The following is a 14,727-nucleotide window of genomic DNA, read 5'->3' on the forward strand; positions in this document are numbered from 1 at the left end:
GGATCCCCCCCCTCTTCCCCATCTCCTCCCTCCATCCGGGAGCAGCTCCTATGACTTTCCAGCTCCGACTTCCTCAATCCGGGAATATAACAGAGCCGAGTCCGCAGCTCCCACATCCCATTGCCCACAGCACCGGGATGGGGTAAGGATGGGGCCCAGGGGGGCGGGGAGGGGGGGAGACCCCAATGAGGCCTCTGTGGGGCGCTGGGGTGGCTTTTCCATAGGGAAATGGGGTCCTGTGGGGCAGCAATGGGGCTGGAGAGGGGAAACTGAGGCAGGGACATTGAGTGGGGTTGAAGTGGGGGTGAAGCCAAGGGGGTGGATGGGAACATGGGGGTGCCCCCATTGCCCCTCTGTGTGCCCCATATGGGCTCTCCCTGTGCTATGGGGCAGCTCCAGCATCGGGAATGGGGCTCATGTGATGCTGCTCCCGGCCCAATCCTGCTGCTGGTGGAGGGGGGTCCTGAGCTCCCCATGCCCCTATGTGGGGTGGGAATGGGGTCCCCAGGGTCCCATTGCCCTATAGGGGTGATGGGCACAGGACCCCGTTCCCCTCTGTCCCCATCAGCAGCAGGATGTGGTGGCCCACGCTGCTGGCCCTACTGGTCCCCATGGTGGCCCCATTACACCCGGAGCAGGAGCTGGATGCCCATTGGGACCTATGGAAGAGAACCCACCGCAAGCAGTACAACGGGAAGGTATGGGAGGGATGGGGGCTGTGGGGCTGGACCCATGGGGTGTGGGGCGGGGGGGACGTGAGCTCCATCTCACCCTATGGGGCAGGAGGAAGAGGCAGCGCGGAGGCAGATATGGGAGAGGAACCTCAAGTACATCAATACCCATAACCTGGAGCATGCACTGGGGGTCCACAGCTTCGAGCTGGCCATGAACCACCTGGGGGACATGGTGAGTGTGGGGCAGCCATGGGGTGGGAGACAGGGGGCACATCTATGGGGCTGAGTGCATCCATGGGGCTCAGCACATCCATGGGGCTGAGCGCATCCATGGGGCTGAGCTCATCCATGGGGCTGAGCGCATCCATGGGGCTGAGCACATCCATGGGGCTGAGCGCATCCATGGGGCTGCACTCATCCGTGGGGCTGAGCTCATCCATGGGGCTGAGCTCATCCATGGGGCTGAGCGCATCCATGGGGCTGAGCACATCCATGGGGCTGCACTCATCCATGGGGCTGAGCGCATCCATGGGGCTGAGCACATCCATGGGGCTGTGCTCATCCATGGGGCTGAGCGCATCCATGGGGCTGTGTTCATCCATGGGGCTGATCACATCCATGGGGCTGAGCGCATCCATGGGGCTGAGCACATCCATGGGGCTGCACTCATCCATGGGGCTGAGCACATCCATGGGGCTGCACTCATCCATGGGGCTGAGCGCATCCATGGGGCTGAGCACATCCATGGGGCTGAGCGCATCCATGGGGCTGAGCACATCCATGGGGCTGCACTCATCCGTGGGGCTGAGCGCATCCATGGGGCTGAGCTGAGCACATCCATGGGGCTGCACTCATCCATGGGGCTGAGCACATCCATGGGGCTGCACTCACCCCCCCAGACCAGCGAGGAGGTGGTGAGGACCATGACAGGCCTGAAGCTGCCCCATAACCGTCCCCATGGCAACGAGACCCTCTATGTCCCGGACTGGACCGAGCGGACCCCAGCAGCCGTGGACTGGAGGCGGAAAGGTTACGTGACCCCCGTCAAGAACCAGGTACCGGTGATGCCCCTATGGTGGTGCCGGAGCCGGTGCCGGAGCCGCGGCTCTACCACCGCGGTGCCACCCCCCATGTGTCCCTATAGGGCCAATGCGGTTCCTGTTGGGCCTTCAGCGCCGTGGGGGCCCTGGAGGGGCAGCTCAAGCGCCGGACTGGGAACCTGCTGGCTCTGAGCCCCCAGAACCTGGTGGACTGTGTGGCCACCAATGATGGTTGTGGTGGTGGGTACATGACCAACGCCTTCGAGTACGTGCGGCACAACCGCGGCATCGACTCCGAGGACGCCTATCCCTACATAGGGCAGGTGTGGGGCTGGGGTCCCCCCCCCGCTCCCTTCCAACCCCCCCTTCCCCATTGACCCCGTTGCTCCCGGTAGGACCAGAGCTGCATGTACAGCCCCACTGGTAAGGCAGCCAAGTGCCGTGGCTACCGCGAGATCCCTGTGGGCAATGAGAGGGCATTGAAGAGAGCTGTGGCCAGGATCGGGCCCATTGCTGTGGGCATCGATGCCAGCCTCCCATCCTTCCAGTTCTACAGCCGCGGTATGGGGCAATGAGGGGAAACTGAGGCACGGAGGGGGCTATGGGGTTATGGGCTCTGCTGACCCCCTCCTGCCCCATAGGGGTGTACTACGACCAGAGCTGCAATGGGCAGAACATCAACCACGCGGTGCTGGCCGTGGGGTATGGCACACAGAAGGGCACCAAGCATTGGATCATCAAGAACAGGTACCTGAGGGCACCGGGGGGTGCTCAGCACTGGGCTCCTCCATGGGGCTCAGCTCTGCCTCTTCACCCCATAGCTGGGGCGAAGAGTGGGGCAACAAGGGCTACGTGCTGCTGGCGCGGAACAGGGACAACGCCTGCGGCATCGCCAACCTCGCCAGCTTCCCAAGGATGTGAGCCCATTCCCAGCCCAGATCCATAGGGAAGTTGGGATGAGCTCCCCCCCCCCCCCCCCCCCCCCCCCCCCTTTGCCGTGCTGGGTTCTGCCTTCCTATGGCTCCAGAGCCATAGGAGATGCTCGTGCAAACAGGGGCTGATCCTTTGGGAATGGGGCATCCCTATGGAGAGCGCTGTCCCCCTGCATCCCTGTATCCCTGTATCCAAGAATGGGATGCAGGCAATGAGAGGACTCTGTTTGTAAATAAACTGTTGGGAATAAACTCTTGGGATGGGTCTTGTGGGACTGGGCCCTGTGGGGCTGGATCCTGTGGGGCTGGGTCTGTGGGGCTGGATCCTGTGGGGCTGGATCCTGTGGGGCTGGATCCTGTGGGGCTGGGTCCTGTGGGGCTGGGTCTGTGGGGCTGGATCCTGTGGGGCTGGATCCTGTGGGGCTGGATCCTGTGGGGCTGGGTCCTGTGGGGCTGGGTCTGTGGGGCTGGATCCTGTGGGGCTGGATCCTGTGGGGCTGGATCCTGTGGGGCTGGATCCTGTGGGGCTGGGTCTTGTGGGGCTGGGTCTTGTGGGGCTGATGTCTGGGGTGAGGTGGGGAGAGAAGATGCTGATGGGGGCTCCGATAGTGAGTGGGAGCTCAGGTCTACCCCGTTCATTGCAATAAATGGGGGGTCTACCCCATTGACACCAATGGTGGGAACTCAGGTCTACCCCATTCACACCAACAGTGGGAGCTCAGGTTATCCTATTGACAGTAGCAAGGTGGGAGCTCAGTTCTACCCCATACATTGCAATAAATGGGTTCTACCCCATTCACACCAGTAGTGGGAGCTCAGGTCTTACCCTATTGACAATAGCAAGGCAGGAGCTCAGGTCTTACCCCATTGACACCAATGGGAACGCTACCCCATTGACACCAGTGTAAAGGCAGGAGCTCAGGTCTACCCCATTCCCACCAGTGTAGAGCTCAGATCTACCCCGTTTACTCTGCCCTTGCCCCGTGCTCGGCCTCATCCTGTCCCTCAGCTCAGCACCAACCCCATAAGTGCCCAAACCACATCAGCAGAGCAGGACCCCCACTCCTGACACCCATAACCCCATGAGCGGGACCCACATGGGATAACATAGGGATGTTGGGATGCAGACCCCCCATGTACCATCATTCCCATCGCTCATCCCAATGCTCATCAAAGTGAAAATGAAATCAGAGCTTTCCTCACTTCCTGGCTCGTGATTTGTGTGCTGAGCTCTGACCCACAGGCAGACGGCACTGGGGGCACTGCTCTGCCCCACTGATCCCTCTGCCCCACTGACCCCACTGCCCCACTGACCCCACTGCCCCACTGACCCCACTGCCCCACACACGCTGTGGGTCAGTGCCCATCGCCAGCAGGAGCCTTCCAGGTACGTTGGGTGCTTTGGGCTTTAACCCCCCCCCCGATGGGGAGGACGGAGCTTTGAGGAAGTAAAGCACAAGAGGAGGTTTTGCTGTGGGTCTGGCCCCATTTTAGCCCTGATTTGCCCCAAAGCCTCTATGGGCAGTGCTGCAGGAGGGGGTGAATGGGGGAGGGTCTGGTTTGCCCTTCACTGATGGGATTCCCCTTCCCAGGGATTGGGATGGGACAGGATTCCCCTTCCCAGGGGATAGGAATGGGATTGGGATTCCCCTTCCCAGGGGATTGGGATGGGATTGGGATTCCCCTTCCCAGCCCACAGGGGCAGGAGCCGATGGCATCACCAGTGTACCGAGGTCAGGGATGGCATCACCTGCTGCCTCTTACCCAACCGGATTGCTCACCAAGGCTCCGGTCCCTCTGCTCCCGGCACTGGTGCCATCGGATCGGGATGGAGCTGCTGCCTCCCATCACCTTCATGGCCATACTGGTGGTGGCCATGGGGCACCAGGACCCGGCGCTGGACTGGCACTGGCAGCAATGGAAGAAGACCCATGGCAAGGAGTACCGGCACGAGGTGGGGATGCGGTGGGGGCGGTTTGGGGTGCGATGGGGGGGGTGCTCCCCATAACCCAGCATCGCCCTATGGGGATGGGGATGGTTGGATGCACACACCCTTTAGGGGGATGGAGTGGTTGTGGGGCCATTGGTGCCCATTATGGAACTGGGTTTGATTCCAGAAGGAGGAATGGGATCGACGGGAGATCTGGGAGAGGAACCTGCGCCTGGTGATGCTGCACAACCTGGAGCACTCCATGGGGCTGCACTCATACACACTGGGCATGAACCACCTGGGGGACATGGTAGGGACTGGTCCTGCTGTGGGGATGGGGTTTGTCTGGGTCCCTGTCCCATATGGGATGGTTTAATATGGGATTGGGGTGGGGAAACAGCAGCTCCTGAGCCCTTGTTCCTGTGGCTTCCAGACATTCCAGTGCTCAGCTCCCAGTGTGAGGCAATGAGTGTGAGGAAATAGCTCCTCATTGCTGCCTTTGGGGTGCTGAGCCCCGGTCCTGAGCATTACACGTGTGTGTAACTCACCCCTATTCACTGTCCTGAGGCATTAATGACACATCCCAGCTTGTAGGGCTGCTGGGGCTGAGCTTTGTGCATCCCTATTGCCCTTCCCAATGATGGGGTTGGATCCTGCCCCATCCCAGTCTCTCCATGAGCCGCTGTTTCCCCCCCCAGACCAGTAAGGAGGTGGCAGCTCTGTTAACGGGGCTCAGCATCCCCCCCGGATCCCAGCGCATCCCTGCATCCCAGCGCATCCCTGCATCCCAGCGCATCCCTGCATCCCAGCGCATCCCTGCATCCCAGCGCATCCCTGCATCCCAGCACATCCCTGCATCCCTCCCGGACACTGTGGATTGGAGGGACAAGGGATGCGTCACGGACGTGAAGAACCAGGTTGGGAGCTCCCCCTTCACCCCCCATATCCCAGTGCCCCCAATGGGGTCTGAGCATCTTTGGGGTCCCATAGGGCGCGTGTGGGTCGTGCTGGGCATTCAGTGCTGTGGGAGCACTGGAGGCACAGGTGAAGCTGAAGACAGGGACGTTGGTGTCGCTGAGCACCCAGAACCTGGTGGACTGTTCGGTGCCGCAGGGGAACCGCGGCTGCAGCGGCGGCTTCATGACCAGAGCCTTCCAGTACATCATAGACAACAACGGCATCGATGCCGACGACGCTTACCCCTATAGGGCTGAGGTAGGAACCGGGGCCGCCGGTCCCAGCATTCCCTATGGGAATCCGGTGTGGAGAGGTGGATTCCTCCTCACCCATCACCCTCCTGGTTTGGGTCTCCTCAGCCCTTCCAAATCCTTGGAATCCCCTTTGGCTCCAGGTGAATGACGGGAGCAGGAGCCGGAATTTCCACACGTTTCTTTATGTCCTATATAAGTTATTGGGCAACACATTCCAGGGAAGGGGAATGGGGCAGGAGGCTCTGGGCATGAACCCATCCTCTGTAGGGTGAGGGTGCTCTTCAATAGCTGCCTATGACACATAAGAGAAGCAAAGATCCCGGTGCTGGAATGTCCTGATCCCAGATCCATGGCTTGATCCAAGGAGCACAATGAAGGCTTCAAACATCCCAGATGCTGCTTCCTCTGCCCAGAGGAGGATGAGGAGCCCTGGGCTGTGTTTGCATCATGACAAATGTAGGTTAGAAGGAAGGAGGAGGTGAGGACGGTGTCCTAGGGAGGCAGGAGTCATCGGAGCCTTCTAGCCCATGGCCATTGTGTTGCAATGGGGCCACTGCTCTTGCTATGGGGAGATGAGGTGGACAGGATGGTCCCTTCAGGTCCTTCCAGCCATAGTGTATAGTACGTCAGTAGTACGTAGTACTACATACATCCTGTATGTACATACATCCTATATGTAGTATGGTGGTCAAAGGAAAGTGAGGAATGGGGTAGAAGGGGCTGATGGAACCCACACACCTGAGGGTGTTGGGATGTTCCCAGTGGATTCCTGGTGCTCCTCAACCCCTTTTGCTCCTCCCAGAATGGGACGTGTCAATACAACGCTTCCGCACGAGCTGCCACTTGCTCCAAGTACATTGAGCTGCCCTATGCTGATGAGGATGCTCTCAAAGAGGCTGTGGCCAATGTTGGCCCCGTCTCTGTTGCCATCGATGCTGCACAACCAACCTTCTTCCTGTACAAGTCAGGTCTGTGCTGTTATCCTGGGGGTCTTCCCAGTCTCTTCTGCTCCGGAAACTGGGTGGGACTGGGAATGCTCCTGGAGTTCTTCCCTTGAGGGTGATGGGGAACTGGAATGGGATGAACAGAAGAGCTTTGGGTGTCCCATCCCTTTCCAGGCTGGACACAGGCGCTTGGAGCAGCTGCTCCAATGGAAGGTGGTTGGAACTGGATGAGCTTCAAGCTCCTTCAACCCAACCCATTCCATGCTTCCAATTCCCGGTTGGAAGCATCAATACAAGCAAGCCCAAGGCAGCAGCACTGAACCAGCATTGGCCTCGCCTCCAGGATGAGGCCTCGCATGATGTGTTTCCAACCTCCTTCTGCTGCAGGGGTGTACGATGACCCCCAGTGCTCCCAGGAGGTGAACCATGGGGTGCTGGCCATCGGCTATGGTACCATGGATGGCAAGGATTACTGGCTTGTGAAGAACAGGTAAGGAACAACCGCCCATCGCTTGTTGCCTCCAGCCTCACCGCCTGTAGGCAAGGTCTCATTGACCTCCCAGTGCTCAACCCTGCACCCAGTGTCCCATATCCATACGGATGGGAGCTGGAAGCTGCTCTTGGTCCTGGAATCATGGTGGGAAGCACCTTTAGATGCATTTCAAACCCACTTCACACCCACCTCAAGCTCTGCTTGTGCTGTGTTGGTGTCACCCATTGGGATTGAAGGGATCTGGAGCTCATCCCACCCAGTACAGGATGAGGAGCCCTGGAAGCAGTTGATGGAAACCCTGTTGGGATGAGGAGGAATCCATGGAATCCATGGAATGCCATTGACGTTTCCCTGTATCCCTTTGGTTCCCATCCCATCCAGTTGGGGTGTGCGCTTCGGAGACGAGGGCTACATCCGCATGGCAAGGAACCGCTCGAACCACTGTGGGATCGCCAGCTACGCATCCTACCCCCTCATCTAGACACGGCATTCCCGACGGATCCACCTCGGGATCTACCCCAGGGCATCCCCAACCCAGAGCTTTGTGCCCCTATGGGCAGCGATCAGGGAGGGAGCAATTGCATGGGAGGATGTTGGGATGTGATTTATAGACATTTGGGGCTTCTGTTTTGGGGGAAAACGGGGTTGTTTTGGGGTTTCAGAGTAGGATTGTGGGACCCCAATGGGGACCGCGCTCTCCTCGCTCCAGTTCAACACTGGGTACGACTGCACTGGAATCTTTCCCTTTTGGGGTGATGCTGTTGCGATTGCAGATGCTCTTTGAGAAATAAAAGATCCTTTTGCTGTTCCATAGCCAATGTCTGGTCTGGAGGCAGGAATGGGCGGAATTCCGGCTGGAATTCTGCTCTGGCTCCACCATAGAAGGAGCCCTTTCCACAAGTGATGCTTCACCATCCTCCTGCATCACCCATCGAGTACATTGGCTTCCTGAGCCCATGGGTGGGTTTGCCTTTACCTGAAGCAGGAACACCCCAAAGCTGCCTCCCCAGCACATCCAAGAGCTTCATCCCACCCTATAGCATGGGAAAGCTCATCCCTGTTGGCTTTTGCTGTGGATCCCAGTGCTCGGAGCCCCACACCCGTTGATCCCAGTGTTATCCAGGAGGACCAAGCCAGGGATTCGTTGTTATACCCAGAGTGAGACCATGACACAAATGCTGCTCATCAGAGAGGGTCATTGGTCGCTTACCTAAACATGGATGTTCCTGTGCTAAGGAAGCAGGGAAAGGGAAGGGAGAAACGGGAACGGGAAGGGAGGAACGGGAAAGGGAAGGGAGGAACGGGAATGGGAAGGGAGGAACGGGAACGGGAAGGGAGAAACGGGAAAGGGAAGGGAGAAACGGGAACGGGAAGGGAGAAACGGGAATGGGAAGGGAGAAACGGGAACGGGAAGGGAGAAACGGGAATGGGAAGGGAGGAACGGGAACGGGAAGGGAGAAACGGGAAAGGGAAGGGAGAAACGGGAATGGGAAGGGAGAAACGGGAATGGGAAGGGAGAAACGGGAACGGGAAGGGAGAAACGGGAATGGGAAGGGAGGAACGGGAACGGGAAGGGAGAAACGGGAAAGGGAAGGGAGGAACGGGAATGGGAATGTCTCCCTCTCGCGGGGAGCGATGCTCGGAGCCCCCAACAGCCACGTCCGGGGAGCGCTGGGCTCGTTCCAGCCCCTCAGCACCGACCGGGCCCGATCCTGCAGCAGGGTCCTGCAGCACCTGGATGGGGAGCATGGGGCAAAGCTGCCCATGGGGCAGTCCTGGCCCTGGGGGGCTCAATGGATTGGGATGGAGGGAACTTAAAGCTCATCCAGCTCCATGGGATGGATGGGACCCTTCCACTGGAGCAGGATGCTCCAATCCCTGTGTCCAACCTGGCCTTGAGCACTGCCAGGGATGGGGCAGCCACAGCTTCTCTGGGCACCCTGTGCCAGCGCCTCAGCACCCTCACAGGGAACAGCTTCTGCCTCAGAGCTCAGCTCAGTCTCCCCTCGGGCAGGTTCAAGCCATTCCCATTGTCCCATCCCTGCATCCTCATCCCAAGCCCCTCTCCTGGTTCCTGCAGCACTGGGATGAATCTCATGTGCACAGTGAAAGCTTGAGCTGAAAACCTCCCCTGAGGAGGGATCACCAGCATCGGGCTGGGGCATCCCAGTGCCCCCAGTTCAACCAGTGCCGGTGGGAAGGGGATGGGAGGGATGAGCTGTGGATGCTACACCCCAAGCACACTGCTGCTGGGCTCAACCAGGGCAGGGGCTTAAAGCAAAGGACTCAATGAAGGCCTGAACCCTTCCTTTGCTCTGCACCAGCACAGGGATGCAGGGAGCAATGGAGCCCTCGTGGCCGTTGGCATCTTCCCATTCCCCATCCCATTGGGATCATGCAGCACTGGGACTGACGCTACTGGGAACAAAGGGCAACGGTGGCATCCGCTGGGCCCTGATCCAGTTTGACTCCATCTTTACAGCCCCATCCCTTGGGAAGGGGATCCAGGCTCACCCCAGGAGATGCTGCTTCCATCCGAGCTGATCCCATATCCCACCACAGCACCGGGATCGGAAGCCAACTTCCCTGGAGCTGCACATTCCCTGTCATTAGCATGGATTAGAGCTCAGCCATGGAGCTGTGCTGGGGGAGGCTCATCCATGAGGAGCTTCTGCTCATCCATGGGGAATTGGAGGTTCGGGATACAAAGGGAATGAGGCTCTGGCTTCAGCCACGAGGATGTGACCACATCCCCAGTGCCGCACTGGAGGGTTCCCATCACCCCATTGCCTTTTCATCCCTTTAAGTTGCCTTTAGGAAGAGCTTTGAAGCTGGATCCCCTCTTCTTCCTCCTCCTCCAAGGACCTCTCATGTGGGATAGCTTAGGATGAGCCATGGGAAGGGATGGGGCAGCCCCAGTGCAGGGAATGATGCTCAGGACCATCCTGCCCCTGCCCAGCTCCCTGCAGCTCTGCAGTGCCCCTCTCATCATCAGATTCCAAGGCAATTCCCACTTGCTCCCTGTGCCCGAGGCACATCTGGGGCTATAAATACCTATCAGAGCTCATTAAACAAGCAGCATCATTGCCTCATACAGCTCAGCTTGTATTGACACCTAACATACCCTCCTGAGCTGTATCAGACCTCCCTAACCCTAACCCCTAACCCTAACCCCCCCACATCACACGTACATCACCTGTATCCCCCTCCCCACAACCCCATCAGCCCCATTCCACTCCCATCCCCTCCACACACAGGTTCCCATCACAAAAGCCTGGGATTTGATCCCCGGTTCCATCCTGAGGGTGCTTTGCTGGGTGGGATCCCAGTGGGTGCTGGGGGTCTCTGGGTGCTCCATTGGGGAAGGTCCTGCTGGGGCTCTAGGAGAGGTGGGGGCCGGGAGGAGCTGGGGACACCATATGTGATGGGGGGCGTCCGGGGCACCCCATAACCTGCAAGGACACGGTTGGGTTTACCCACCCCAGCCCCATAGAGCTGATGAGCTCCATGTCCCCATCCGGTGCCCATCACCTCTACATAGGCAGTGGAAACCAAAGCAGGGTCCAGCCTCTTCCTCCTGAGCGATGGAGACTGTGGAGCAGAGCACAGCACCCATGAGGCAGAGCAGGATGAGCCCAGCACCCTGAGATGGGGTCGGGACAGCCTCACCTGCCTGCTGGGCTGCACACTGGTGTAAATGGTTCTGCTTTCGGGCTCCCGTTGGAGGCTGGGGCCCTGCAGGGAGCAACGGCCCAAAATGGGTAAAGAACAGCAAAGTTTGGGCAAAACCGGGTGGTTTCTGAGGCCATGGGCAGCTCCAGCCCCCCCAGCCCCACCTGTGCCTTGCAGATGACAGCATAGACGGTGCTTTCCCCCGATGTGCTCTCATTTCCTCCTGTGCTCTGAGGGGGGAAGTGACCCCATGGTGGTTAAAGGGGTGCCCAAGCAGAGGTCCAGGAGGGGGGACCCCCTGGACCCCCCCAGCACTCACATGGGCTCGTCCTGTTTGGTCTTTCCCCACCTCCTCGTAGACAGTGAGCGCCTGTTCCATGTGTCCTGGGGGGTGGGAAGGGTCAGAGTGGGGCACTGAGGGTACAGCCCCTGTTTGGGGGGGATCAGCCATCAACCAGAGGGATGCTGCAGTGTATGTCCAGACCCAAACCAGAGCCCATGGGATGAGGCCTCCGGGTCTGGGATGCTGGGATGCTCCAGCCACACATCAGCCCAGGGCACCCTCCATTGGCTCTGGCAGCACCCAGTGGGTTATCCCTTAGCCTGAGGAGGAGGAGGAGCCTCGGGGCTGGCACCGAGGGCATGAGGAGCATCCAGGACCATATCCAAGAGCTGCCCAACCACAGCCCCATACCTGCCTGTGCCATGGGCACCAACCTGGGGGATCCCTTTGTCGTGTCCTCCTCCGGCTGCAGGTGATGAGCAGGGCTATGGCAATGGGCAGGACAGGCACAGCCACTGCCAATGCCACTGCCCAGGGTGGGAAGGTGCTGAAGAGCCCTGGGGCAGAGGGAGAGGAGAAGGGGAAGCTCTGAACCGGTTCTGAACCATCTCCATCACCGCTGATGAGCATCAACCGGTTCTGAACCGTCTCCATCACCGCTGATGAGCATCAACCGGTTCTGAACCGTCTCCATCACCGCATGGGACGGACCCGGCCCGGAGACCCCAACGTGGCTGCATCCCCCACCCGGGTCCGTGCTTCCATCCCCACCTATGGGATGCGCTCCTGGAACCCACAGGGGCTCCAAGGGGGCAGCGCATCCCTTAACCCGCATGGCACTGGGGATGTTACCGGTGCAGGCGGCAGAGGCGCTGGCGTCGGCCGAGCTCCAGCTCACCGCGTTGCTCACATTGCACCGGCACACGATGGGGTCGGCACCCGCATGGAGCCGCAGCTGCAGCCGGGGCCCCGGCTCCATCACCGCATCCCCATTGCAGGACCAGCTGTAGGAGACGGGTCCAGCACCGGTTGCAGTGCAGAGCAGGGAGAGGTTGCACCAGCCCCGGGGCTCGGGCAGGATGAGGCTCTCGACGTGCGGAGGCTGAAGCGGCTCTATGGGGATGGATGCGGTCAGTGGGGAGAGGGGCTGTGGGGCACAGCGCGCTCAGCACCGGCACTCACCCCATACGGACACACGGAAGCATCGGGGGCTCAGGGCACCCCCGGGGGCCTCAAACTCCGCCTCATAGAGCCCCGCATCGGCCGCAAGGACAGGGCTGATCCGCAGGGAAAGGGGATCCTGCTGGAAAACGGCTCTCCCGGAGAACGGACCCTTACGCATGGATGCGGCTCCGTCCCGCTCGGCCACCAGGATCACCCGGTAGGAGCCTGCATCCAGCCCCGTTCTCCATCGGACTCTGCTCCATTCCCACGGGGGGGTCCCTGGAAGCAGCTCCAGGATCCCATTGGCAGACACGGGTCGGTCCTCACAGTCCGGGGGTCCTAAAGCAGAGGGTTGAGTCCATCTCCATCCCCACCTCGGGCTTCCCTTCTCTGCCCATCCCAGCCCGGCTGTGCCTGCCCTGACCACAGCATCTGCCCCTTCCTTTGTCCCCAGCTCCATCATCACAGATCCAGCCTGGGAAGCATCAGGAACGTTCCCTGCTGGACCCTTTCCCCATGAGCATCAGTGCCCATAGCCCCGGATGTCAGCAGAACACCCCCGAGCCCTGTGGCTTCCTCCTGCGGTCAGGGCAGCGCTGGGGCTGCAGCCCAGCATGGAGCCAAGCATCAGCCCCCAGGGCAGGGTTTGCCTTGTGTGAACACTCAGAGCATGGCCCAGCACCTCCAGCATTGCACAGGCACAAGGATATCTGCCCCATGAGCCCCAGGGTGCGGATGGGACATCCCTGTGCCCACCGGATCCAGGGATACAAGAGGCTGGAGCAGTCAGACACAGAAGCATCATCCCATGTGGAAATGATGGAGCAGGCTCAGGAGCAGCTGCTATTGAGCAGATCCCACCAGGACCTGCAGTTGGTGACAAACGGGACCCCCCCCCCCCCCCCAACCAGGTCCTAAAGAGCCTCCAGGACACCAGGACCACTGCTTACCACAGCCCTGCAGGCACCAATGCTGCAAGATGGGGGGGGGGGGGAACCATCCTGCCCTCAGCCCATGGTGCTGGAGCAGTGAGGGTGCAGAGGGAGGTGTGAGTGTGACCCTGCAGGGTCAGTGCTCCACAGCTCTAACCATGCTCTGTGGGTTCATCCTGCCCTGGGCAGGGGCTGCTCAGCTGAGCCCCCAATGCTGCAGCTCTGAGCACTGAGCACCCGGGACTTGAATCCTGCATGGATGGGATGGAGGGAGCGTAGAGCTCATCCAGCTCTATGGGATGGATGGGACCCCTTCCACTGGAGCAGCTGCTCCAATCCCAGTGCCTTGAGCACTGCCAGGGATGGGGCAGCCCCAGCTCCTCTGGGCACCCTGTGCCAGCGCCTCAGCACCCTCACAGGGAACAGCTTCTGCCTCAGAGCTCAGCTCAGCCTCCCCTCGGGCAGGTTCAAGCCATTCCCATTGTCCCATCCCTGCATCCTCATCCCAAGCCCCTCTCCAGGTTTCCTGCAGCCCCTTTAGGCTCTGGAGCTGCTCTAAAGCCGCAGTTCTGGTACAGGAAAAGCCCCATCAGGGCTCGGGCCATGGGTGCTGCTCCCACAGGGAAGTGACTTCCTTTGGATGAGCCCCAGGAGCAGGATGGGACCCGGGGAGCAGCCCGAACCCCCCCCCCCCCCAAACCCCCTCTGTCCCCATAGGGACCCCGTGCTCAGGACACAACGACCCCCAGCACCCATCCCTTGTGCAGAGCTCCCCATGCCTGCACCCATCCTGTGCTCACCCCCCTGCACCCAAGCGAACCCCCCCCCCTCACCTCGGTCCCCATCCGTGACCATGGGGGCCAGGACCAGCATCACCAGTGCACACCATGGACCCCAGTGCCCCCCGTGCTGGAGCATCTGGGGCCGGCTCCGGAGCATCCGATGGGAACTCCCCAGTTCTGCTCCGTCCGGAGGCTGCTTCCTGCAGCCTCAGAGGAAGGGGGGGCTCGGGGGGGGGGGGGGGGGGGTTTGCTTTCTCTTTGCGGCTCACGTCGGGAGCAGAAGCCGTTTGTGACGTTCGGACCACAGGGTTCAGCCCATAGAGGAGCCTGCGATGGGGGATGCGGGAGACGGGAGATGTGGGGGGCAATGGATGCAGAGCCAGGAGATGTGGGGGGCAATGGATGCAGAGCCAGGAGGTGTGGGGGGCAATGGATGCAGAGCCAGGAGGTGTGGGGGCAATGGATGCAGAGCCAGGAGATGTGGGGGGCAATGGATGCAGAGCCAGGAGGTGTGGGGGGCAATGGATGCGGAGCCAGGGCCCCATTCCCACCTTTCCCTGGGAATGCCATGGAGCATCATGTCCTTCTGCTCCTTGACCCCATCTCCTTCCCTTAAGGAGCCCAAGGTGAGGCTGGGAAGTGCCTTGGGAGCCTGCTCTTGGGTCTGGCC

The 14,727-nt window shown here is 60.4% G+C and overlaps 3 protein-coding genes across 6 annotated transcripts; 2 read left to right on the plus strand and 1 right to left on the minus strand.

Annotated features, from left to right (window-relative positions):
- CTSK (cathepsin K) lies at positions 1-2,682 on the plus strand. 3 transcript variants are annotated; one of them, XM_034071122.1, is made up of 8 exons: positions 1-142; positions 569-698; positions 784-906; positions 1,574-1,729; positions 1,819-2,037; positions 2,110-2,275; positions 2,356-2,461; positions 2,536-2,682. In XM_034071122.1, the coding sequence occupies exons 1-8, from the start codon at positions 51-53 to the stop codon at positions 2,633-2,635; spliced, it is 1,092 nt and encodes a 363-aa protein (XP_033927013.1). In that variant the 5' UTR covers positions 1-50; the 3' UTR covers positions 2,636-2,682. The 3 variants fall into 3 exon arrangements, with proteins under 3 accessions (XP_033927013.1, XP_033927014.1, XP_033927015.1); XM_034071123.1 differs by having other exon boundaries at positions 11-142; positions 572-698; XM_034071124.1 differs by having other exon boundaries at positions 24-142; positions 575-698.
- Positions 2,683-3,878: 1,196 nt separating this feature from the next.
- Positions 3,879-7,843, plus strand: CTSS (cathepsin S). Its single transcript, XM_034071121.1, has 8 exons — positions 3,879-4,033; positions 4,432-4,600; positions 4,764-4,886; positions 5,275-5,493; positions 5,567-5,791; positions 6,590-6,755; positions 7,119-7,221; positions 7,606-7,843. The coding sequence occupies exons 2-8, from the start codon at positions 4,475-4,477 to the stop codon at positions 7,703-7,705; spliced, it is 1,062 nt and encodes a 353-aa protein (XP_033927012.1). The 5' UTR covers positions 3,879-4,033; positions 4,432-4,474; the 3' UTR covers positions 7,706-7,843.
- Positions 7,844-10,494: 2,651 nt separating this feature from the next.
- On the minus strand, positions 10,495-14,191 carry CD244 (CD244 molecule). 2 transcript variants are annotated; one of them, XM_034071230.1, is made up of 9 exons: positions 14,109-14,191; positions 12,362-12,682; positions 12,032-12,292; positions 11,614-11,736; positions 11,246-11,280; positions 11,061-11,126; positions 10,894-10,959; positions 10,756-10,815; positions 10,495-10,676 (listed from the first exon to the last, which is right to left on the minus strand). In XM_034071230.1, exons 1-9 carry the CDS (start codon positions 14,146-14,148, stop codon positions 10,605-10,607), a joined length of 1,044 nt encoding a protein of 347 aa, XP_033927121.1. In that variant the 5' UTR covers positions 14,149-14,191; the 3' UTR covers positions 10,495-10,604. The 2 variants fall into 2 exon arrangements, with proteins under 2 accessions (XP_033927121.1, XP_033927120.1); XM_034071229.1 differs by having other exon boundaries at positions 11,216-11,280.
- Between the last annotated feature and the right edge of the window lie 536 nt (positions 14,192-14,727).

This window comes from Melopsittacus undulatus, chromosome 20 (genome assembly GCF_012275295.1).
Source record: "Melopsittacus undulatus isolate bMelUnd1 chromosome 20, bMelUnd1.mat.Z, whole genome shotgun sequence".
In the NCBI taxonomy this organism is placed as follows: Eukaryota; Metazoa; Chordata; class Aves; order Psittaciformes; family Psittaculidae; genus Melopsittacus; species Melopsittacus undulatus.

What these genes read in the sequence shown, in the direction of transcription:
- CD244 (XM_034071229.1), bottom strand. Translation starts at nt 14,148, where the DNA reads ATGCTGGTCCTGGCCCCCATGGTCACGGATGGGGACCGAG. An exon ending in CTTCCGTGTGTCCGTATGGG is followed by an intron (nt 12,293 to 12,361) that starts GTGAGTGCCGGT and finishes CCATCCCCATAG; the next exon opens with AGCCGCTTCAGCCTCCGCAC. An exon ending in TTTCCACTGCCTATGTAGAG is followed by an intron (nt 10,677 to 10,755) that starts GTGATGGGCACC and finishes GTGTCCTTGCAG; the next exon opens with GTTATGGGGTGCCCCGGACG.
- CTSK (XM_034071122.1), top strand. Translation starts at nt 51, where the DNA reads ATGACTTTCCAGCTCCGACTTCCTCAATCCGGGAATATAACAGAGCCG. An exon ending in GCAAGCAGTACAACGGGAAG is followed by an intron (nt 699 to 783) that starts GTATGGGAGGGA and finishes CCTATGGGGCAG; the next exon opens with GAGGAAGAGGCAGCGCGGAG. An exon ending in TGAACCACCTGGGGGACATG is followed by an intron (nt 907 to 1,573) that starts GTGAGTGTGGGG and finishes TCACCCCCCCAG; the next exon opens with ACCAGCGAGGAGGTGGTGAG.
- CTSS (XM_034071121.1), top strand. Translation starts at nt 4,475, where the DNA reads ATGGAGCTGCTGCCTCCCATCACCTTCATGGCCATACTGGTGGTGGCC. An exon ending in GCAAGGAGTACCGGCACGAG is followed by an intron (nt 4,601 to 4,763) that starts GTGGGGATGCGG and finishes GTTTGATTCCAG; the next exon opens with AAGGAGGAATGGGATCGACG. An exon ending in TACTGGCTTGTGAAGAACAG is followed by an intron (nt 7,222 to 7,605) that starts GTAAGGAACAAC and finishes CATCCCATCCAG; the next exon opens with TTGGGGTGTGCGCTTCGGAG.